This window comes from Cynoglossus semilaevis, chromosome 1, assembly GCF_000523025.1.
Source record: "Cynoglossus semilaevis isolate Cse_v1.0 chromosome 1, Cse_v1.0, whole genome shotgun sequence".
In the NCBI taxonomy this organism is placed as follows: domain Eukaryota; kingdom Metazoa; phylum Chordata; class Actinopteri; order Pleuronectiformes; family Cynoglossidae; genus Cynoglossus; species Cynoglossus semilaevis.
Window position 1 is genome coordinate 22559555 of NC_024307.1, and position 23535 is coordinate 22583089.

The following is a 23535-nucleotide window of genomic DNA, read 5'->3' on the forward strand; positions in this document are numbered from 1 at the left end:
GTTTGTAAGCTGTCTTTTATTGCCAAGTGTTTGCCAAGGATTTGTATAGACTTAGTCAATAACGAAAGCAGAAACATTTACAGTACAATCTGTTTACACAATTGGTATAAAACTGCATAATGCTATGTCAATAAAGCAAATTAACTCGAGTACATACGGTTGAGCCACAGTACAGAAACCGTGGTGTTTTGAAGCAGCATATTCCTAGAATAAGGAAGGGACAGGAAGATTAGTAAGCTTAAATACCTGCATGAGCCTTTTGTATGATTCACTGCCATAAGCATGTAATTAATAATAATGCCTCTGTCATAATTATGTACAAATACACCTTGATTCCATTTCCACAACATCACTTCTTACAGTTTTGTTCATACCCTCAACAAAGACGTGGTGTTACGGTTACAGGTGTTGCAGGCCACTGGGACAAACATTACTGACCTCTGTCTTGGGCAGCAACATATTTTGACAACACCTTATTTAGTTGTAGGCTATGAATGGGGACATGGTCATTGTGTCACTTCCTGTTCATAGGTACTTTTCACTCTCATTTCACTCTCTCTCCAGCGTGTCTCCTTGTGAACGAGTTTGCTAAAGGAGGGGGGGGGGGGTGGTTCATCATTACCGACCCACAGGCTCTTTCTGCATGTCTGACTCCTGACTGCATAATGTACAAAACGGAAAACACTAGAAAAGATTCTTAATCAACGACAGATTTAAAAACCTAGATATCTTTAGCACAGATCTGAACTAAAGTAATTCACGGACTGCAGCTTTAAGTTACAATATTACAGTTCGGGGACGCGTCATAAAAACTTTTAGATACCAGCTGCTGTGTTCAAAGGTACAATTCAGATTGTACATCAAGGAAATATGAAAAAGAAACGTTTAGTTGAGGTTGTGTTCTGAAATAGATGACGTCAGCAATGCATCTGATTGGTTTGTATTTATCAAACCTACTTGGTTGGAGGATAACCATAGCATCATCAGGACTGTTAATGATTAATGCTAAACAACAGTTTAACAAGGGCAATAAAATCTTTGTTGTTTGTTTGGGTTTTGTGTTCATCACAAAAAAAACCCCAGTTAAACACACTTAGCATGTAGCGCACACTGACTTTACAGTTTGGATTTTAAACGTGCTTTGACAAAGAGCTGCTTTGCTACATTCTGTCTGCTCCAGCTTCTCCCATCCACCTCGTTTCCCTTGTTGTCTTAATCGACAGAGAAGGACTTTTAGGCTTGAATGGCTGAAGTGGCCAGTAAACGTGCCGCATCATAATGTGTCCTCGGTAAGACATTTTCATAGACAGACTCTAGGTATGGTGTCCTGACACAAAGCCAGCATGGCTTTCACTGTTAAAAATGGAAATGAGACGATCCTCGTCAGCAGACATGAGCTCGTCAAACTCGTCCAGCACAGGGGCTTGGTAGTTGTTGCTGGAGGAGCCCATAACGATCATGTTTTCATTCTGAAGCAGGTTGACAATGCTGTTTGGGTAATTCATCCAGGTGCTTCCCGGGTTGGAGGCAGGCTCAGAAGAGTTCTGAGTTAATGTGTTGTTCTGGGCAGCCGATGGAACTTGTTGGCACGAAGGCTGGGCATTGTTTTCGTCCTCATTCACAAGGCAGGGTTTCAGAAGGTCCTCAAACTCATCCATGTTCAGGCTTTCCAAGGTGCCTTGCGCCTCAGAAAAGCTTGGGAACTCTGGGATATCTTCATCCGCCAAGCGTGTGCCCGCCCTGAAAATTGGGTATCCGGGACTAGAGGGCTCTTGGGTAAGGGTGGAGGAAATGTTGGGGAAGAAATCAGGAAGGTCTGCCAGGTTGACAGTGGAGTATTCCTGGTTGGTGGTGGAGCTACATGAGGAAGAAGAGGAAGAGGTGGAGGATGGTGGTTTGGTCATGGAGAAACTCACAGGAGTAGCTTTGGGCCGAGGCCCAAGGTTGAGGCTCTCCATGATTTTCCATGTTTGATTTGTGGTTGCAGCTGAGATGGAGGCAGAGGATGCTTCCACCTTGGGTTGGAAGCAGTACGGAGCCTGAGATTTGGCTGCACTGGCACCAGGGGGCAGTGTAGGTGCTAAACAGACAGCAGAAAAACAAAAACATCACTTGTGTCATTTAAACATCACTTCCACATGGCGTTTTATAAAACAACACGAGTAAACACGACACCATTACTGCACTGTTTGTTTTATAAAACAACACGAAAACACGTAAACACGACACCATTACTGCACTGTTTCTTGAATAAAATTGAGTTCTGAAATAAAAGCTTTGAATGATACATGTGTGCCCTTAAAAGAAGGGCGTAGATACATTTACAGATATTGCTATCGAACCCAGGACTCCCTGCTTCTGAGGCAGGCGTGCAAATCAATTATATACAGTATAGTAAAAATATATACTGTATTCTAACTAAGCCTTTCAATTTATTTAATTTTCATTTATAATATATGTATGTATATATGTATATATATGCACCTGTTATATATACAGTGTATCACTTATATTTATTATATGACTGTTTCTACTTATATAAGCGTACATAAATATATTAAATATATATATATATATATACAAACAGCTGTCAAATAATAACATAAATAAATAAATAATGTGGTATACTGTAGTATATGCACTGAAGTTTAATAGCAACAATACACAAGATTCTATTCCTGTCTATATCTATATCTATAGAATCACGTTGTGTGACGTGAACAGACTTACCAGCTTGTGTGTTCATCACTGGAGGCTTGACTGCGACTGTCCTCCTTGCAGTGCTGATGTGTCGTCTTTCTTGTGGCATGCACACTGTGGTGTGACACATACATTGTTTATTTCATTCTTTCAACACCCCCACCCCACAAAAGCTATAAAACTATAGCTATATAAGCTATAAAGAGCTAAAAACCTCTTTTATGACAATATGAAGGACTGCATACCAGTGGACAGCATGGGCCCCAGCTTCAGGCTCTGGAACATGTCTCCTGTGCATTTCCTCTTTTGACACAGTCTGTACTCATCTACAAAAGTTATTTTTAAATAGCAGATATTACAAACAAATTTCTGTTGCAGGCAATCGTTTGAAAGTAAAAAAAAAAAAAAAGAAACGCAATGTCTTCTACCTTGTTCAACAGGCACATACTGGAATTCCATTGGCTCGCTGACCTCACGATCGGACGGGCGGCGCAGCTGCATTTGGACCTTAACGGGCTCCTTGAGATTAGTGTCATGGTATGGCGGCGTGCGGAACACAATGGCCACCTGCCTGTGGACGTCAGCCTGAGAGAACGTACCTTTTCCCTCCCAGGAGTCCTTGAAGAAACGCACCTCGATATCTTCTACGTAGCCAAACAGAAAATAAGGAAAGTCAGGAGGGCAGGAAAATTAAAACAAAAGCAGACACTGATCGAATAAAAGCATTAAGGATTATTTGTTAAAACATTGAAAAAAACAAAACAACATTTCCAGGTCCCCAAAGAATGTTGGGCACTTTCATCTTCAACTGTTAAACTTTAACTAGTTAACTGTTAGAGCAGAACAGCAGCACCACTTTTTGGTTCAACTGACTGTGTAGGTTTCCTGGAAATAAGAAGTTTACTATCAGGTTGACCACTGAGTGTTCACAGACTGTTTGTTTAATGATGTCATGTGTGTTTACGTGAGCCTCAGTCTCACGGCCACCGTCGATTCTCCCACGATCGAAATGCAGTTCACACGTTTTCTCATAAAGTACAGTCAGTCAATAGGGGAGATTGATTGGTTAATAATAATAAAATAATAAGAAAAACTAGGAGTTAAGAGCAAGAAAACAAATCTTTGCAATACATCCTAAAATATAATATCTCTAAAAGCACAACAATGTGAATGTTGATTTGCTGCTTTTTACTGAAGTTCTATTGCCACAACAACAAACAAAACTGGAGAAATTGCAACCGAATGGGAAGTGCGGGGCTGATTGGCCTTTAGAGAGAAGACTATGTAGCTGTTTCTAAAGTTTGTGAATTCATGGAAATACACACGCCCACAAGGGACTATATAGAAAACAGGAACGATAGTTTAGTGGCCATCTGAATACAGGAAGATAGCTTTCATTTTGTGATAAATGTGAGAGAGAAACGTGACTCCTCTGTGTGTCGTTGCAAGTAAAGTGACAGGCGAGGAAACCTGACATGTACGACAGGGTTGGCAGCATTCAAATGAGTTAAAACAGAATCGACACTCGATGCATGCACAAGCAAATGTTCTGCACAGTTGATACATACTGAGTTCGACATTTGCTTTGCCAAGTGAGAGGAAGAATAGCTGCCAATATGTTTTTGTTTTATAACAGATTGATTAATTTGTTTTTATTCATTTGGATTAAACAGTTATTTGAACGGGCAGAAAAAAGATTCAAATGTGAAAAATCACAACTTGCCCATTATTCCAGAACCAGCAAAAAAAAACCCCAACAACCACAAAATAAAAAGATATTTAAAAATGTATACATAAAAATATAGGTACCATAATAGCTGAACCAATGTAAAAACCACAAAATGTATAAAAATAAAAAGATATTTCAAAATATATACATAAAAATACAGAAATGTCAATTAATATAAAGCAGTGTTAATCAACTGGCGGCCCACAGGCCGAATCCAAACAATCAAACAGTTCAATCCGACCTGGGACTTGATTCCAAAATTGTGAGGATCAAAGAGAAAAAAAAGATTTTATGTTATCTTAATTGAATGTCTGGCCGCTAACGTCTCTATCCAGAAAAAGTTACATTTTCTTTCATTTTAAAATTACACCTAATTTGTGCCTTAATGTCCCTGTCATTTCTGAGTTTATTTTGTGTGATTGTGGTGATCCCATGTCATCTGCACCACAGTACGCACCCATAGGTACCATAATAGCTGAACCAATGTTTAGCGGCATCAAAATTAACTTAACCAAAGCCTCATTAAGGAAAATAAAGTAGTTAAAAGTTTTGTAATCAAAAGATAAATACATAAAGATAAAAAATGAAATATACAATGTACATAAGCTGCAAAATCATCACATTGTTAGCAATTTTCACTATTTCGCGTATCTAAGTAAGCAAAAGTAGGGGGCGGGCCGCTTTGCAGCAGCATGGAAATTTTGCAGGGGAAGGGGAAGCAGGTCAAATTAATTTAACTTTTAATATTTTCTTATTGGTGCCAGTTTGGGAGGAAAAAAAATAGTGATGTGTAATTTTATTTTTTCGCTAAGAATATATGTTTAAATAAAGTTTGTTGGAATTTTGAAGCATTCGCTGTGTATAGGAGGTGAAGGGGTTAACAAGAATACTATGTATAGAAATGGGGAAACACTGGCATACCTTAATGCAAAGTGAGGGTTAACCTTTCTTTCAATCACTGACTTCGGTCAATGTTCCATGTACTGGAAAATAACACTATTATGTGGTCATGATTTATTTTTCTTTGGAAAGTGAACTATTTGTCATTGTGACTCAGCACACCAACGCACACACAACGAAATGTGACCTCTGCTTTTAACCCATCACCAAAGTGAACAGTCGGCAGCAGTTTGTGTGAGGAGAGTGCCATGCTCAATGGACAAAATTGTGGTGGACTCGAACCTGAAACCTTCTAGACCCAAGTCCACTTCCTTAACCACCAAGCCACCACTGCACTGTTCCACTGACCAGATTGAAAGTTAAACTTGATGTCATGTGGGAGCGACACTGACAAGCAGGAAAAATAATCTAATAACTGCAAATCATATCGTACCTTTTTGCACTTTGTCACACAGTAGAAAGATTTCATCGCCTCCCTTGCAGCTCCCACAGTTACGGTTGACTCGACAGATCTTCAGTTCTGCTGTGTTTGGAGCTCCTGTAATGACGACCAGAGCACAGATTAATCCACTTAATCCACACTAAGGTTTTAAAGACCTGACAAAACAACTGTACACGTGTACATATACTGAGTTTGACATTTGCTTTATCCATAAGTGGGGGACGGGGGGGACGGGGTGCAGGGCTGCAGATATGTTTTTGTTTTGTAATAAACCTTTACGTCTTTTAAAGTTTCTCATTTTTCAGTTTAACACATTGAACCAAAAATGTCAATGTATTTATAGAAAAATAGATGGTAAGATCATTTAAATCCTTTCCTAGAGAGTACAACATTTTCATTTTCAAACTTTATGTTTGATATAAGCTTGATTGTATTTATTGTCATTGTCTTTTATTTTGAAAAAACTAAAAATGAAAAAACAAAGATGACACATTGTTTCAAGATACGTTTAGACATCAACGCTGCACAAAAATTGAGGTTTAATTGTGGAGATACTATAAGTGTGTTTTTTTTTATAAATAAAGTCTCCTTATGGGCAACACACATAAGTACATATATAGTACATACATGTAAATACATAAGGGCTGGGCATTTTAACGTGTTATTATTGCGTTAACTCATAACGCAATTAATTAAAGCTGACAATTATTTTAACGCGTGTCAATGCATTTTAAAATGTTTTAATTTTACTATTGTTAACGTCTGCTGCTCAGCAGCTTTTATATTGTAAAAGTTGGTTGGTTACTGCTGCAGCGCTCACAGGAACTGAAAACGAAGATAATTAACCTTTCGTAAAAACCCACCACTGTTGTTCTATGTAAACAAGCTTGTTCAAGCGGAACGTTTGACAAGCAAAATGGTGAACTGATTTGAACCAGATGTAGCATTAGCTGTTCATTTTGGAAATAGGATGGGCTAGTAACTCACCCTCTAAATTATTCAGTCGATACAGCAGAAAGGTACAGAGAAGAGTTCCATCCATGTTTATGTGAACACCAAGATGCAACACTCCCAGTATTCCCTCTGATGTCCGGTTAGCAATGTTAACTTCCATTTAACATCCAGTTCTCATAACGACATTTATGAAGCACCAGCATTAGCTGTTAGTGGTGTGGAGTGCTAATCCAGTATAAACATGGACTTCACAGACAGGGTCCCCTGCACAATAAATCTCAGCTGTGAACTTTTCTGTGCGTCACCTCACTCAGAGACCTTTGGTAGTGAACATAGACTGGTTTGCTGCTTCCTGATAGAAGAAACAAGTTTCTGCTGTTACCTCTTGCCTGTTTTAATTGTATACTTGTTGCCTAGGGATTTTGTGGGTCGTTTTTTATATATATATATACACATAACAAACATGATAACATTAATGCCTTGGAAGCAATAAGCTTTTGTGTTTAGTTGTATTTGCATTAATTACATTGTTTACATTGAGATTTACCCTCAATATTTTATTTTAACTCTATAGTATAAAATGCTGACATTAAAAGTGTTTGCGCAACAAATGTAATGGCACTTTCGTTCATATGGCAATACATTTAATTTACTACTTTTGAATTGATTATTGGATTTTGCGTAACACTGCGATTAGCAGCGTTTAATCGCAAGAAGTCATCCCAACTGAAATATGCAATCATTGCCCAGCTCTAGTAAAAACATAATAAAAGAACAAAGATTCAACATACCACCAAAGGAGATGTGCATAGTATGATATGCAGCAGATATTTGGCTGTTAATTGACTATTACTGCCAATGAGCATTAACTGAATAATAAAGGAAATGCTCACCATCATTACCCTAACTGAATAAAGGAAATGCTCACCATCATTACCGTTAATTGTTGTTGCTTTTTTTTAATCATAAGAGAGGGTTAGGATACAAAGACAAACAAAGACTGACTTAGAGAATTCAATGTTTTGGTCAGAAAGATAAAAGCAATAAAATAAAATCCAATTAGGTTTCATTTTCATTTTTTCAAGTCCAATGAGATTGTAATTTAGCAAAATGCTTTTATCCAAAGCTATTTTCCGAGGCAAGTGTGCTAACCGCTACACTATGGTACTGATTGTATTTGTTATTTATATCATTATTATTATTGTATTTAGTTTTGTTCAAATCTCCATCAACTTAAATACACCATCATCGTGCATGTATCAGGTGTCGTCCACTCACTGTTGTCGTAAATGGGCTGCGATACGACAGGCTCCAAAGGAAACGTCTCCCCCGTGGGCAGAGTGATGGAAGCCTGGAAGCAGAGTCGAACTGAGTTCAGGTCAAACTCCTCCTCCCACACCTTTGCTTCAGGTACTGTGGCAAAAAAAAAAAAAAACATCCATAGGTTAGAAGAATGAATATTTAGAGTCTTTGTTTACTATACAAAGGGCAAAATCTGTCTTGTCTTGTCTTTTACCTCTACTTGACGGTATTTAGAGTCTTTGTTTACTGTACAAAGGGCAAAATCTGTCTTGTCTTTTACCTCTACTTGACGGTCGGAGGAGATATTTCAAACTTACCAAAAGTAAAAAAAAAAAATCTAAATTACTGAATTGAATTTTTAAAATTTTAATAGGATTTGAGAGGTCATTAATGTATGTGATGACCGACTAACCTGACCACGTCACAAGATGGTGCTTTATCGCACATTGTAAGAACTTTAATTGAATTTACCTACAACTGCACAGTGCTGACTGCAGAGGCTGCGGAGTGAAGGTGGAAATCAAACGCAATGCATGTAAACTGACATAGCAACACTATGTAGCATTGGAGCCATTGGAAAAGAAGAAAGGTGAAGCCCAGGGTAACAATGGCTGTATATTAGCATTTTTTGTTTGAACTAACTCTTGGTTCTACCATTAAAAATATTCATATAAACATATATCAATACACATATATAAACATATTTATATACATATGTGTGTATATATATATATATATGTATATATCTATATATATATACAGACAGTATATATATGTTCTATATCTATAAATACATATATAAACATAGATTAGGGCATTTTTTGCTGGATAATATATTGTCCCAAAAACGTATTGCTGATAACCAATGTTATTTTGAGAGTTTACCACTAATGTAATAATAATATAGCATATGTCATATGCAAGTACACCCTTTTAAAAAAACAATATATTTTATTACCCCTAAAAATAATTATATATACAGTATATATTTATTAAGGGCTGTCTAGGGTTGGGGGTTGTTGCATGTAGTGAACTACACTTACTCTGTATATGCCTGCTTACAGTACATACAACCATAAACGTATAAAAATGCAGATATATTTGATATAAATGCAGATAAAAAATATTTTTCTTTTAAGTTACGTTTTACTCATATTATGACTTTCCTTTCAGGAAAAAAAAAACTTTACCCATCTCTCATAGTTTTTGTTCTCAAATGAAAGAATTGCCTCACGTATCTTAACACATAAAGTGTGTAGCTTTTTGAAATTTCCTTGTTTTCTACAAAAGCGCAGAGGAAACTATTGCTAAAGGTTTCCTCGAAGGAATAATAATTTAGTCCACATCTGTATATTTCAACTGGACATGTTTGGGGGCATTGTCCACAAGAAATATTTGCACTCAAAAATTTGAGCGAGAAATGCCAAGGGAACAAAAGGTATCTTGTGCTGCACGATCATCATGTACCCATGACAACTTACTATTGAAGGGGTTGTTATTGGTCTGCAGCCTACAAGTGATGGCCTCGTTCACATCCTTCTTCTTCACACACTGTATGCCCAGGTTCTGGAAACTGAGAGGAAGATAAAAGTCAAACACCACATTAACCAAATCCATTTCCGTTGCTCTTTCATAAACAACAAATGTAGCGATGAATGTAACGAAGACTTTATATCAACAGTTTAATCTTTCTGTGGCCACCACATCATCCTGCTACACATGCTACACCAAATCATTTGCTCCATTGACCCACACTGTAATATTTTTTGTACTTCCACTATGGTCTTCACTGTTCCGATAAACTCCACCTTTCAAAATAATAAACCCTCGTCTCTACGGATCACTGACTACATCCCTCGTTTGAGAGTGGAGTAAAAATGGGAAATAAATTATGACTATAGATGAATGTTCTAAACAGAACTCATGATAACAAGTTGGGTTGTCAAAACTTAACCGGCCAATCACATTAATTCATTCTTGAGCAATGTCACACATCTGGTTATTGCACCTGCTATTTACTTGGCGTTCTAATTCACAGTCCACACACAAATCAAAGTCAATGTCAAAGTTAACTTTATACGTGTTAATATTTGCACACACTGCAGGAACTCCAATGCTATCTGCCCTGATAATGTGCACTTCCTTCCAGTAACTGTTGCTAACAGTTACCACTAAACTCCAGGTAATTATATAATTAAGCACGATTCTCATAGCAAAGATTTTTTTTTCTTCTTCACAAACATTAGTTATTATCTTTTAGAAACTATATATTTAATCATCTCCTATCATTCATTTAATAAAAATACTGATAATAGTTGATCATATCCAATTTATCAAGTTATACTGTAATAATCACATTCTTTTCCTGCCAATCTGTAGAGATGTGTGTACATTCTCATCATTGTTGTATCACTCGACAACTTTTTCGAAATGAGAGAAATAGACATGGGACTGCCCGGCCAGTAATTTAATTTTTAATAAACTGTTATGCTGCCCAGTCCTCAGTGAGCATTTGTTTGCACGTTGCTGTGCTGTAAATTAATGCGTGATGAGTCGGTTACATCTGTCATTTTGCCTGCCCTCAGCGCGGACTTCAGAGGATAACTTTGCTAAAAAACGTTCTGTGCTTTGTTTCGTAGTGGCACGTCACGTTGCCACCGTTAATTAATGCTCTTAATTAACGGTGGCAACTCTTCCACTCTGTCTTGGTGCACTGGCGGTGCAGGGTAAACACATTATTTGATTGGCTCCCGCTGGATCCACCATTTGCTTATTCACGTTAATGTTCAACTTGCTCTAGCCCAGTGGTTTTCAATTTGATTTCTGTCATTCCCCTCCCCCTTCCGACCCACACTGCTGCGAATGGAAATACTACTGAGAACCTGATAACCTAAAACAGTATATTTTATATATTTTTATCTGTACAAACCACTGTATAAGTTGCTGCCACCTAGTGACTGGAGGCTTGTTATCCTTCAAGCATTACCGGGGGGCCCTCAGTACTATTTGAGAAGTACTGCTCTAGCCTCAGTACCACTAAAACTATCAACTTCTTCGAATGGTTGGTAAGTCGTGTACCAGGTGACAAAGTTCACACTTGTGTGCTCATGTTACTATGAAAGGTGTGAAACAGCCTCATCTCCAGGCCTGTTGCAGGCAGCACATACCTGTGTATTCGTCTCTCCTGCAAGTCGGCCTCATAGTAACCGTGTTTGCAGTCCTTCCCAACCAGTTCGTGAGGGTGAGGCTTGTGTGGAGCATTCTTTGTTACCAGTGAAATGCGAACACGCAGAGGGCCACTGTAGTTGTGCACCTGCGGGAACAAGTGAGTGTCGTAACGTACTGATTTTTAAAAAAGCTAATTCATAAACACCATCAAATACAAGGTTCACTAAACTAACATAAGCAAAATAACCAGTCTTAAGAAATTCCTAAAGCACAATTTGTTTTGATGCATCGAGTTGCTTTTTGGAGGAGTGTGTCATGGAATTTTTTGTCGAGTCAAGCCATTGGTGTTCAGCTATGTCAGAAGTAGAATAGTGAACAATGATGTATCAAGTCTATGGTGAAACAATACTGGCAGAACTCTTGTCTTATTGTTTGTTGTTGTTGTTTTTTTTAAATTCTGTAGGTGTACAGTCACTCCCTGTCTGGACCGAACACTCCTTCATATATTATATGAATGATATTTTAACATTTTTTGCTGGACACAGCAGCTCATGTAAATCTTAAACATTGGTTTTTGTTCTGTTTAATTTGCTTAATGCAGTTATTAAGGTCTAGTGCCAAGACAAAAAAAAAATCAACAACTGAAAAATGTCAATGCACATAATATACACACGCAGAATTAGACCAATACATTTATCCAATCCAGTATGCGTGTTAAACTCTGGTGGGCCACATATGATGAGGTGTTGGGCCGGATTAGGCCAGCAAGCCTTGAGTTTGTGACTTAATGTATAAATCCTTTAAAACAAATTAAAGGAAATTCCACTCGAGGTAGGATTCTAGATATTCTGAGCAGACCTTTCATTAACCCTAACCCTAACAGTTGGTTTTTACATGAGGCTTTTCTCTCTGCTGCCAACCTAACAGTTGGTTTTTACATGAGGCTTCATTCAATTCTATATATTTATTTGGCTCTGAAACTACAGCATATAGTATAGTCACTAAATATTAGGTTCTACTGTATCATGTTTTTTCTTCTTTTGAATACATTCTATCTTAAACAGACAATTTTAATGTAATTTCTATTTCTTGATGCAAAAGCAGCAAGGTTTCAGGACAGTATTATGGTGTTGGTGACATCCAATAATGCACTTTACTATCAGATTTATTATCATAATACATGTAAGTGAGAATGTGTATTGATTTTACTACTATTACTACTTTTACTTTACTACTATTACTTTACTACATGTAAGTGAGAATGTGTATTGATTTTTGTAATATATATCAGCCATGCATTCATTCTGAACTGCAACCATTTGTTTGCATCTTGTCTGCATCTCTGCTCATTTTTCTGTCTTAGTCTCTCAGTTGTGTCTCCGTCTGTTTCACTCTGTCTGTGTCTCTGTCTATTTGTTTGTTTGTGTCTCTGTGTCATTGAGCCTGTTTCTCTTCGTCTTTGTTTGTTTTTTTCCTGTCTTTGTGCCTGTTTCTATGTCTCTGTGTCTGTACATCTTTGTGTCCATGTCTCCTTGTAGAGTCTGATGTAGAGATAAGGTGGAGCTGAGATATTTGCTGACATAATACATTTTAAACAAATACTAGGGGTGTAAGAAAATATTGATACACTGAAATATTGCAATATTTTGTTTCACAATATCATTTTAATATTCAACAGCACTCTATCGATTTTTGATTTAACAAATAACATGCAAATATTCATGGTGTTGGTTCATTTTATTTTGCTTTTATTTGCAAATGTAGAGCCCTCTGTTCCAATTTTAGCAACCTGTTAAGCATGTAACAGACCGCTACTAAGTAGGTTTTTTTTTTCAACCTCTCTTTTTTCTGAACTCATTTTTTCAGTGTCCCAGATTGAGGATGTACAAAAAGTACAAAATACCACTAGTGCAAATGGGAAATTGTGCCGCGTGTTCTGTCTTATTTAAAACAACTTCAAATAAAAAAGTGTTTTTAAATTAGTAAAACGTCTTCACAAGGCAACAGTAATTTTGAGGAAAAAAATGGAGTTAAAAAAATTATGTTAATATATTATTTTTTTATAATAGCTGTTATTTAATATGTAGAATATACAGTATACGATTACAATACAAAAGTGCAAAACTTGGTTTCTTGCTTTTTAAGTGTTAAAAATCAACAAATAAAACTAAAAACAAACCATCTTCAGAAGTTAATTCCATAGACTTACCTTGATTGCTGGATGAGTCTTAGTGGTGTCGTTGCTCTTCTCTCCGGGAATGCTGCCCGCTGAACGTCCCTCACACTTGTACCTAAACCTCATGCCCCTCTGCTTTGGCTGCTCAATAATCTCGATGTAAGGGGTTGTTTGTACTGAGGTGCGAGCGAAAGAAGAGAAAAAGTAGAATGGGAGTTTATTAGATGTTGTGTTACTTACTTGTAGGGTTCACAGTGTTTAGATTGTAGAGCTTTATCTCAATCACAGTGTGTCAACACATGCCAAGCCCTGTCATTGGCTAATGGTGTGGTAATGTTTGCTCATGAAACGTCTGCAGTCTGTATCAGAACTGATTACATTTGCGGGAAAGAGCTGCTTACCTTGGTTCAGCGGGGTCAAGCCCCATCCATACACACCTGCAAAAAGCCAAAAGAAAATTAGTCCATTCATTCAGCTAAAACCCTTTACTTTTTTTTAACCATGCATGGCATCAGTGCAGAAACCAAACATGACCTTTATGCACATACTTGTGGTCTGTCTAATGTTTGTCTAGCTTTGATTTGTTGGTAAAAAAAAAAAATCCCAGTCGGCCCAAGGAGGTCAAACAACATGGAGATGCTTGAAGTAGCAGAACATAATTAATCATGAGACACTGAACTGCTTGTCAGGGCTCATAGAGAAGAAGTTGTCCAAATTGAAAGCAAACAAAAGCATAGAGGGTGCGATATTAGTCTCGGATTACCCTTCTTGTTGTGGACAGCCTCTGCTGAGAACAAAAAAGCAACTCTCCTCTTTCAGGTGCTCTGTTAATTTGTTTTTTCTTGACAATTCACAGCCAAGTGAGGGGTGACACTAGAGCTGATGGTCAGACCTCCACCCATGTGTAGCTTCCCAGCTATTGTAGCGCCAAAGGAGGGCTAGGATTCTTTGTAAGCTGTAACACGTCCATGTACTTGGTTCAGACAACATGTGAAAACATCGAGGACAATTGGCTGTTTACCTTTTCTACAGTGTGTGTCAGATACACCTAATCAAAGGAGGGCATCTTAGTTTGAAACGCAATAGTGTAAAAAAAAAGTGGTGAAAGTGAAAAGAACCGTCTCTCACTCTCACTACCACCAAGTGTGTATTTACAAGACATGTTTTGTTTTTAAGGTCAGAGAAGAGTGAATCACTGCCTCACCATACTGTATGTTCCGTGCTTGTTTGTCTCTGTCATTGTTTACTTTTTGGTTGATCAATAACTACAGTCTATGATCCAAGTATGAAAATACGCGTTTTTTTAAGATTTTAAGTTTAAGTTATCCTAGTGGCTGAAGAACCATACAACGATTTTATTATATGTGGTGTACTGTACTATTATAACAATACTTTTTTTCGGATTGTAGACTAAATGAAAGCGACACTGGCAAGAGATACCCCTCAATTCGGGATACACATTGGCAAGATTGAGAAGTTTAAAAAAAACAACAATCGACGAAAAGAAAAAAAACAAGGAGCGTAAATTTCCACCCGTTAAGGTTGAAGTGGTAACTAGCAGCACGGACGGATTATCCTATGGAACAAATGAGACTGAATGAAGCCGAAACAAAGACAGCATTTTGACAATAAGTGACGAGGTTTTATATCGACAAAAAAAACCGTGTACACTGCTAAAAAGGACATAGAACAGTTAAATGTGTAAAATTTTCAGACGAGTTTGGCTTGTGGAGTCGCTACAAGGAAACTCCATGGAGTACACAGGGGCTTTTACACGCAACACTTTGGCTGAGTCTTGTTTGGGGAAAAACATTATTATAATGACAGCAGAATGTATAAACAATGGGAAGTAGTAAATATGAGGTACTTAAGTCGTAATTCCGCCCCGTGCGATGTAGCTAAAAGCAGACTCATGTTAGCAAAGGCCAGTCAGTGGTGGCGGGGCTTTCCCCTGTGCGTTCAACAGCTCCCTGTACAGTTTCACCTCCACTCTCTGCTCTGAGTAAAAACACTGTGGACAAATGAAAGCGACAACTCTTACCATCCATGGCTATGTCCGAGTCACACTCACGCTCCTCTTTATCCTCTTATTGTTGTATTTGTTAGCTCAGCGACGGTGCAGACAAGAGGAACAGAGTGCAAAAACTTCTTGACAGTGCTCTTCTGTCGCCCCTTCGCTCCACCTACATTTGTGTACCACACTGTCCGGGAGGTAAAGCTGCACGGAGCTACGACAGTCCGCACGATTTCCGGTAAGGACAGCAAACAAACACATCATGTGTTTGAGAATCATTTGTACTAAGAACCTTTGGATTTATGCAATTCTGGTAAAGTATGTTTGGTGAGTTCACTTTTTTAGACAAACTGTTATTATTGTGTTATTTTTAGCGAACTATCTTACAATATTTAATATACTCTATTCTCCAAAAGTATAGTAGAAAAACTTTAACTGGGACAAAACAATAAAGTTTTCAATAGTAATCTAAAACATTTCAACTGAAAATAACAATGAGGTTTATTTGCCAGATTGACCATTGAAAAACATACTAAATGTTTGAGCTTTGAAATTTAAATGCATCCTGACATATATATAAAGACTAAAAATATAAAGAAAAAATCTTTAACACAAATACTTGTTTAACACAAATATGTGTCAGAATCTGAGAGATCAAGAAGACTTTACAATACAGAACAAATGTTGAACAGAATAGAAATGACATGATATCTTAACTATCACAAAAAGAGAAGTATATTAAATGACTTGACAGTTTATTATTGGGAAATCAAAACTTTTGAATGAACATACTGGAACAGGAAATGCCCTTTGCCCCTGTGATTGTTTGTGTACTTGTTATATTTAGTACGTCCTCTCCCTTAGTCATAGATTTTTCAGAAGCTTGTGTTCTGCCTATTTTGAAATATTGCCTTGCGTATACACGGGTATATTTATTCGTTCACTAACAAAACCAAATAAATAATTAAAGTGAAAAATAAAATGTTATAATGACATTTTGTCCCAATTAATGTGAAAATTAGCACATTACAGGAAGCCAACAGCATTAAACTTTCACCTTCTCTGGGGACCAAGTACCGAGTTCCATGACTCTCTTTTACTTTTCAAAAGTAAAAAACTTAGAGTTCTAAGTTCTAAGACTGTGTATAGATTTTTTTTTTCTGGGGTGTTTTAAGAAGTGAATTGTTGTCTACGACAAAAGCCCTGCTGTTATTTTGAAGACCCGTTAGGCGTTTCCAGTGTCGGCTTCTGTTCAGCTTGACTAGGCTGGAACTTTCTGCCTTTCCTCTGCACTGCAACTCTCCACCGCCCACACAAAACAGCGCGGAAATACCCAGATGACGCACTTGAAAGCAACAAAAAGTAAGTCGTGAGTGGGAGAGGCTGAGGCACCAGCATAACTTCGAGCTTTAGTCATAACCTGGCAGCCACTTTGAGGCCGGATTCATCTCCTACTCGGACACAACTTTGTTCTCACGGTTTTGCTTTCTTAAATGTGAGAGAAATAAACAGAGTAAAACACAGCAGTAGTTGCTCTGCTTTATAATAATCTGTAAATCAGTAATGACTCTTTCGCACACTAACCCACACGTGATATGACCTACATTCAGTGGGAGTCATTTATCAACACCGAGTAGAAAGTGACAGCAATGTGTGTACTTCCTGTTTTCAATACATTAAGTAATGTATATGTCTATGCTTTTTGTTCTATTTTTTAACTGAATTCGTTTAATTTAATTTATAAAAACAGTAAATACTTTTTTCAGAAGCAGTAATGTCGTAAAACCAGCAGAGGGTGCTGTAGGTGAATACATTGATAGTCTACATCGTTGATCAGCTTTTATTCTTTCCTTCTTTCTTTCTTTGTTTGTTTTTTTTCTTTTCGCCATTTTTTTCTTTTTTTTCTTTTCTTGTCTTCTTTCTTATTCTCTAACGGGAATTTAAAAATGTCTACCTGCAGTTACTCGTAAGGTTATTGTATTGTCAGGTTATTTGATCATTTTAGAAGTTTACATACAAATATTTATGTATTAATGTATTAATGTATGTATTAATTTATGTATTAATTTTATTCACAAGTTCCATTTCCTAAGGGGCGATTGCTTACCATAATTAAATTTCTATCATCCCTCAAATAAAGGTTTGTTAGTTGTAGGGTTTGTTTTTTAACGTATTTGTGTTTTTTTGTAATCCTATAGGATATAAATAAATATGGGTGTGTCAATGGCACAAATATCACAGCTTTTAGTGTTTTTTGTTTGTTTTTCTGTCCTACTAATTTGTGATGAAGAATAAAACAGATATAGGATAGTCTTTTTTTATTGTTGTTGCAAAACAAGGCAGTGCAACAAAAGGTCAGCAAAAATTTCACAAAATGTTGGAAACTCTGACTAAATAGTAACGTACCTACAAATGAACATCGGACAAGTATGTACACGTATTAATAAAACAGGAAGAATATAAAAGATAGGTGCATATTTAAATGGCTCATGATGCTGTAGATTACGGTCATATTAAAATACTGTACAAAGTCAACCTGAGAAGAACAGTGACCTTGAGTGAATTTTCTTTGCAAAACAATACAGACTACAAGTCATTAAATGTTTCCCCTCGTTTCTGTAATGCAAGCTCTAGAAATTCGAAGGTTACATGAAGGCTTCACAGTGGTTTTAAACGGGATGCCAGTGAATGGGAGGAGGATGGTGGTGCGTTCACAGTACCGAGGCGGGGCCTTCACTGCCTGCTCCAAACCAGACTGCGGAGGGCACAACTGTTGTAACAGAAATGGCGGAGGGGGAGTTGGACGTCGACTCGCTGATTTCCAGGCTTTTAGAGGGTAAGTTTGTGTTCATTTGTTAGCCATTTTGTCCCGATGTTTGTGCCGCTGGTCCCTGGGTGGTGTTTTATGTGTCGTTGCGATGCAAGCGGACGAGTAAAGCGGTGGCTGAAGTCGCTCACGTAGACCGGGGCTGGTATGAAGAGAAGTCCCGTCAGTCTGTTTGTAATACGACTCACGGACACACCTTTGACAGCGGTCGCCTCTCGACTTATTTCTTTTTATAGCTTAAGTTTCACCAACTCGTATTTATAACACTTTTCATAAGATACATTACTAAAAACTGTGATTCGCGGGTCTGTGGGGGTAAATTAGTGGAGGTAAAAGTTGTAACTGCAGGAATGTTGACGGAGGAATGACCCCCAGAACAATTCCTCAGTAGCGTTTACCCGTTGGCCCTGATTAAATGTTGTAATAATTCTTTTTTACGGGATTACTGACGTCATTCCATTGTCATTCGCGACACGAAACCGTACCTACAGTACGTTGCTATTCATCATTCATGGGGCAAAGTCAGGGGGAACGGCTGTACTCTGCTTTTGCTTTTCTAACAAAACACACCAAAATGGGCGGTAGTTACGGTGCACTTTAAGTCCCCAAAGTTTATATTCTCACTCAAACTAACAGCAGCTCGGTTTAACGTATAAGCCAAGAACTTCACCTCAACTTCCCGATCTAAAAAGTCGCCGTTTTAGTTTTGTTTTAATTGCCTTATGTGGGGACAAGGGAAAGTGGCACTTTTTAAAAAACGGTTTTGTGGTACAATTCAGTTTTAGCTAAATAAAGAAGTGCTCTACAGTTATTACACGTTGAACTGTATACTAGTTATGATGACTAAAAATTAAAAAAAAAAGAAAAAGATTTTTAAACACATTTTTAAAATTAAAAAAAAGATTTTTAAACACATTTTTAAAAGCCAGTTATTTCGAGAATAATTGATACACTTTAGTAAAATGTATTACTGAAACATTTGACAGTTGACAGACTGTTAAAACGAAACGTTTTAACAGTTGATGCCAACAAAATTTGTTCTGGTTTCTCGATTGGCATGTGGTCTTATAGCAGATTTGGGTACAAACATTGGGTATTCAAGTGGTTTTAACCAAAAGCCTTGTCATTACATGAGTTACCACTTTGTAAGGAATTTTTCAAGATTTGATTTAGCAGCAAACGATGAACTGGTGGTCTCTGAGAAAGGATAAAAATAAAAGGTATCACCATCTACAGCAAACATTGTTGAGAGAAGTTGAAGTAAATCTTTGTCTTAAAGCCAAGCTAAAACCCACTGCTTAATGTGCAAGACATTTCAGTCTGAGGGGGGTTCCTTGAGAAACAACCTTATATGGTCCAATATATGGTCTCCAGCCCTGAACCGGTACACTGCATGATTTATTTCTAGTCCATTTTATTGGCAGAAATGGAATGTGAAATTGTTTAACTGGTGCTTTCATCACTGTGTTAAGGGGCACTGCCCTATTTTTTTTAAAGATGCCTAGAGATGACAAAATATATATATACATCTATATTTTAAAACATCACATATGCATTTAAAAATGCTTCTTCATTGGTTAGGTCGCGTGGTGCTCCACTAAAGTAACCTCTGTACTTTCGAAGAAAGCGCCGCCGTTGCCCCAGCACCACTGTTTATTGTAAGGCAGCGGTGGGTGACATTCTTAGCATTGCTAAATAAGGGATGGTGACAAAAGTGCGCTGATCAGTCTGTCATTCTCCTTCAAATTTGCCGACAGAGTGTCCCTCTGTTTCTTTAGAAAACATGGTACGGTGAAGGCAGAATTGGATAAATAACAAGTTATTATTGGTTATCTCACGCACACAAACATACGCTGATTCAGCATGCTGAAATTACCACGCACTACCACTAAGGCTAAGTCCATTCCTCTAAATGAATAAGCAGTCTGTGTGCACCATCATGCCAGATAATTAGAAGGATTAATTGGGTTTAGTTGCATAATAAAGTTTGTTTGGTTTTGTGTGTGTCATCGGTGCAGCTGTGTGAGGGTGTGTGTGTGTTTGTATTTTTGACTAGGCTGGAATATACTGAAGTTGCTAAGCTAGCTTTAGTTTTTTTTTTAAATTTTTTTTTTATCTCTCCAATCAGTCGAAGACAACCTGTGTGAAGGGAGTTTGAGGGATCTGGGTGTAAAGTTTTCCAGATGTGAGCTGTGAATGTGTCCAACCATTTGTCTCCTTCCACCTGCTGCAGCTTAGGTGTGAAGTGACCTTAGGAAGACGAAATGTTAAAGTTTTTTTTCTGCTAAAACAACAAGACCCTGGGTTCACTCATTATCCCTGTTATTATCACAGGAAAACTATCGACTGTACAGCTGAAAAGTTGTTGTTAGTGTGGCATGTTTGCAGTTTTTTTTAATTATAATTACGGAAGCCCAATCCAATAATCACAATCAGTCGCATATTTTTCCCATTCTAGTTTAAATAGCAAATAACGTGTTGGCCTTTAAGGAACCAGTCCCATTCTAGTTTAAATAACGTGTTGGCCTTTAAGGAACCAGGACAACCGATTCCTTTAATGAGTTAATAGAATTGAAAGCTAACAGGGCCTTAGTATCACAAGTTGTAATATGCAACACACATTTCCAAAGTTAACATCCACACTTTGAGTTAAACTGAATAGAAAAAAAGTTTGCTTTTGAGATTGTACAAGTTAGATTTCATCAAAGCTCAGCTAAGCTAAATCTTGCTTGTCTTTCAGCTCTGCTGACAGATGTGAATCTTGTGACTTGAAATAATACCACCTAGGTGTTTTTCTTCTATAGTGAATATTTTAAGAGGATGTCCTGGTCACTTGCAGGGAGATTAAATATTTTTTGTAACCCGTCAAAATATATATATGGGGAGGACAGACACAATAGATGCAAATTGAGCAGTAACACTACATAATAATTGTAAATGGTGCAACAACGTATGATTTTATATCAGGCTATATCATGCAATTGGTGTGTGGGCACCAACAATGCTGTTACATTTTATCCATACCGAAATAAAATAAGAAGAAAGGTGGGACTATTTGTTCTTTGTTTTATTTCACTTCACCTGACCAGAAACAAAATTAGTAATATGTTGTCAGGCATTAGTAATGTTAAGAAAAATCAATTCTTTACTCATTAAGTATTACATCATACGGAAGACCTTTTGGGGTCACCATGTTACTAATGCTGCTACCAAACCGCTGTGTCAGCATTTTAAAATAGGAGTTGCATTTTATTTTGGGACTTCTTCATACAACACAATGACCTCTTGCTTTATTTACCAAGACCGTCTCAGTTTACTCAAACAGTTTCCATCCATAGCCCGTTAACATTTAGCGGTTTACAAGGGAGCGTTTTCCTCCCGCCCCTTCTTTTCTCAAACTTCAAAATGCTTGGTTTCAACGGTAGTATGGATTTCTTCTTCCATGGACCTTTTGTCTCGGGTCCAAGGAGGGAAATCCTCCTCTAAACTACTTCAACAGGTTGATCTTGTACTTTTTCCGCTGAGCCCCGTTACTCGTATACACACATGCGTGCGTATAAAGGGAGCTCTGATCTCTAGCTAAATGTCAGCAGGCACAGCTGTTCCTCCTAGAAATGAACACTCTTTACACTCAGGGCTACAGTAAGAAGTGAAATACTATAAAACAAAAGCCTTGGAGCTCAGTTGCTCTCAGTTTTTCTTTTGTATTTTGAAAATTTGGTTTAATGTGATTATTTATCAGCATTTTCAAATACTTTTTTAACAAAACTCAATATAGTGGTTCCCAAAACCTATTCTGCAGTGCCCCCCTCTTTTAGATAGTGAAGCCCCCATGTCAAAACAGCTACATCAGTTTCAGTATGTTCTTTATTTGTCACAGGAGGAAATTGCACAATTTTATAGTTGTTTTCTATAAATAGCAGTTTTGATGGGATTATTTGAAGCAATTAAATGTGTCTCAAACTTTTTCTATGGGGTTTTAAAGAAATTGCTGTGAATATGTAGATGGACAATATAGTATAATATAGTATATACTGCATATATAATTACTTACTTTGTTATTGGTGAGTTCCAAATGGTGGTCATTTGGTTACATTTTACCAATAGATAAACATGTAAATATTGATATTTACAAAAATAAACATTTGTCACACAACTACACTACTCTAAGGTTAGATCATCAAATGATTGTTTATGTTTCAAAGTGGGCTAATACACAATGTGTGTAGTCCTTATTAAAGTACATGACTCTACAGTACTCATCAGTGTAGTCATCATTTAACAAACTCCAAAATAATCAAATACTTGTTGCGTTATAATTACTGTTCCCTTTTCTGTTTGAACATTAACGGTGATGGAACTTTAAAGTAATGCTCACTTTATCCGGACTTATAAGCTAACTTTGTTCTTGTGTTTATTGGTTACACAAACACGGGCTCTAAGCTGTTTGGTGCTACTACACTGGAACTGCCCTTTCACACATACACAGAAACAGCAATTAATGACACATGTAGGGCTGAAAACAAACGTCAATCTCCAGTTATACTGTAGCTCAAGAGTTTTTTTTTTGTAGTCTTGATAATGTTTCAATGATATTTTCTATGAATGCTACTGTGTCTACCACAGAAAAGATCAGAGCTTTAGATTAAAATAAAAGATAGAGTGCGTTTTTAAAATGTGTTCGCATCAATCTGTGACACCAACCAGTCCATCCTTATGTTCACACGCAGACTCACGTAATCAGTTCACATGTGCTTCATAGCACATGTTGTTGGAGTGTCCCAGAGGTGTTGTCCGACAGACAGGCTAAACCTGATCGACTGACGGCACGATTTACAATTGTCGCAGTCTAGTCTGTCTGCCTGGGTTTCATGACTCTCCGGTGTCATTTGTCTCTGTGTTGCCTTGTCACCAATCTACTGAGTCACTGCTGAGAAGTGAGTGACTGCAAAACATGTGGAAATGTTCACATAAATACTCTGCGTGATTTACATAGCACCCTGACACATTACATTTTTAAGGGTGATTTCTGAAGTAGTTTTTTGGAAAACATGATTAATGTTTCATTGAGAGAAAAAAATGACTTTCTCTGTAAGTTCTCTTTTTTTGTTTTTGTTTTTTGTGTGGTATTTTTGCATTTGCTGTTAACAAGGCAGAATGTGGCAAAATGTTGACAGTTGTTAGGATATAGTGACCCCCTCTGTTCTCTCTTTTTTTGTTTTTGTTTTTTTTTTTTGTGGTATTTTTGCATTTGCTGTTAACAAGGCAGAATGTGGCAAAATGTTGACAGTTGTTAGGATATAGTGACCCCCTCAATAAATTA

The 23535-nt window shown here is 37.3% G+C and overlaps 2 protein-coding genes across 2 annotated transcripts in view; one reads left to right on the top strand and one right to left on the bottom strand.

The window, feature by feature from the left end:
* Position 1: 1 nt before the first annotated feature.
* Positions 2–15568, bottom strand: rela (v-rel avian reticuloendotheliosis viral oncogene homolog A). The gene is made up of 11 exons (XM_008319569.3): positions 15413–15568; positions 13773–13808; positions 13405–13547; positions 11195–11340; positions 9509–9600; positions 8004–8138; positions 5763–5867; positions 3129–3344; positions 2946–3026; positions 2731–2814; positions 2–2080 (listed from the first exon to the last, which is right to left on the bottom strand). Exons 1-11 carry the CDS (start codon positions 15417–15419, stop codon positions 1314–1316), a joined length of 1812 nt encoding a protein of 603 aa, XP_008317791.2. The 5' UTR covers positions 15420–15568; the 3' UTR covers positions 2–1313.
* Positions 15569–18064: 2496 nt separating this feature from the next.
* The window catches only part of LOC103385808 (serine/threonine-protein phosphatase PP1-beta catalytic subunit-like), an 18469-nt gene continuing 12998 nt past the window's right edge, over positions 18065–23535 (top strand). The window contains exon 1 of the mRNA XM_017037442.2: positions 18065–18221. Coding sequence (XP_016892931.2) covers positions 18074–18221 — 148 coding nt within the window. The 5' untranslated portion in view covers positions 18065–18073. The remainder of the gene's footprint in view (positions 18222–23535) is intronic.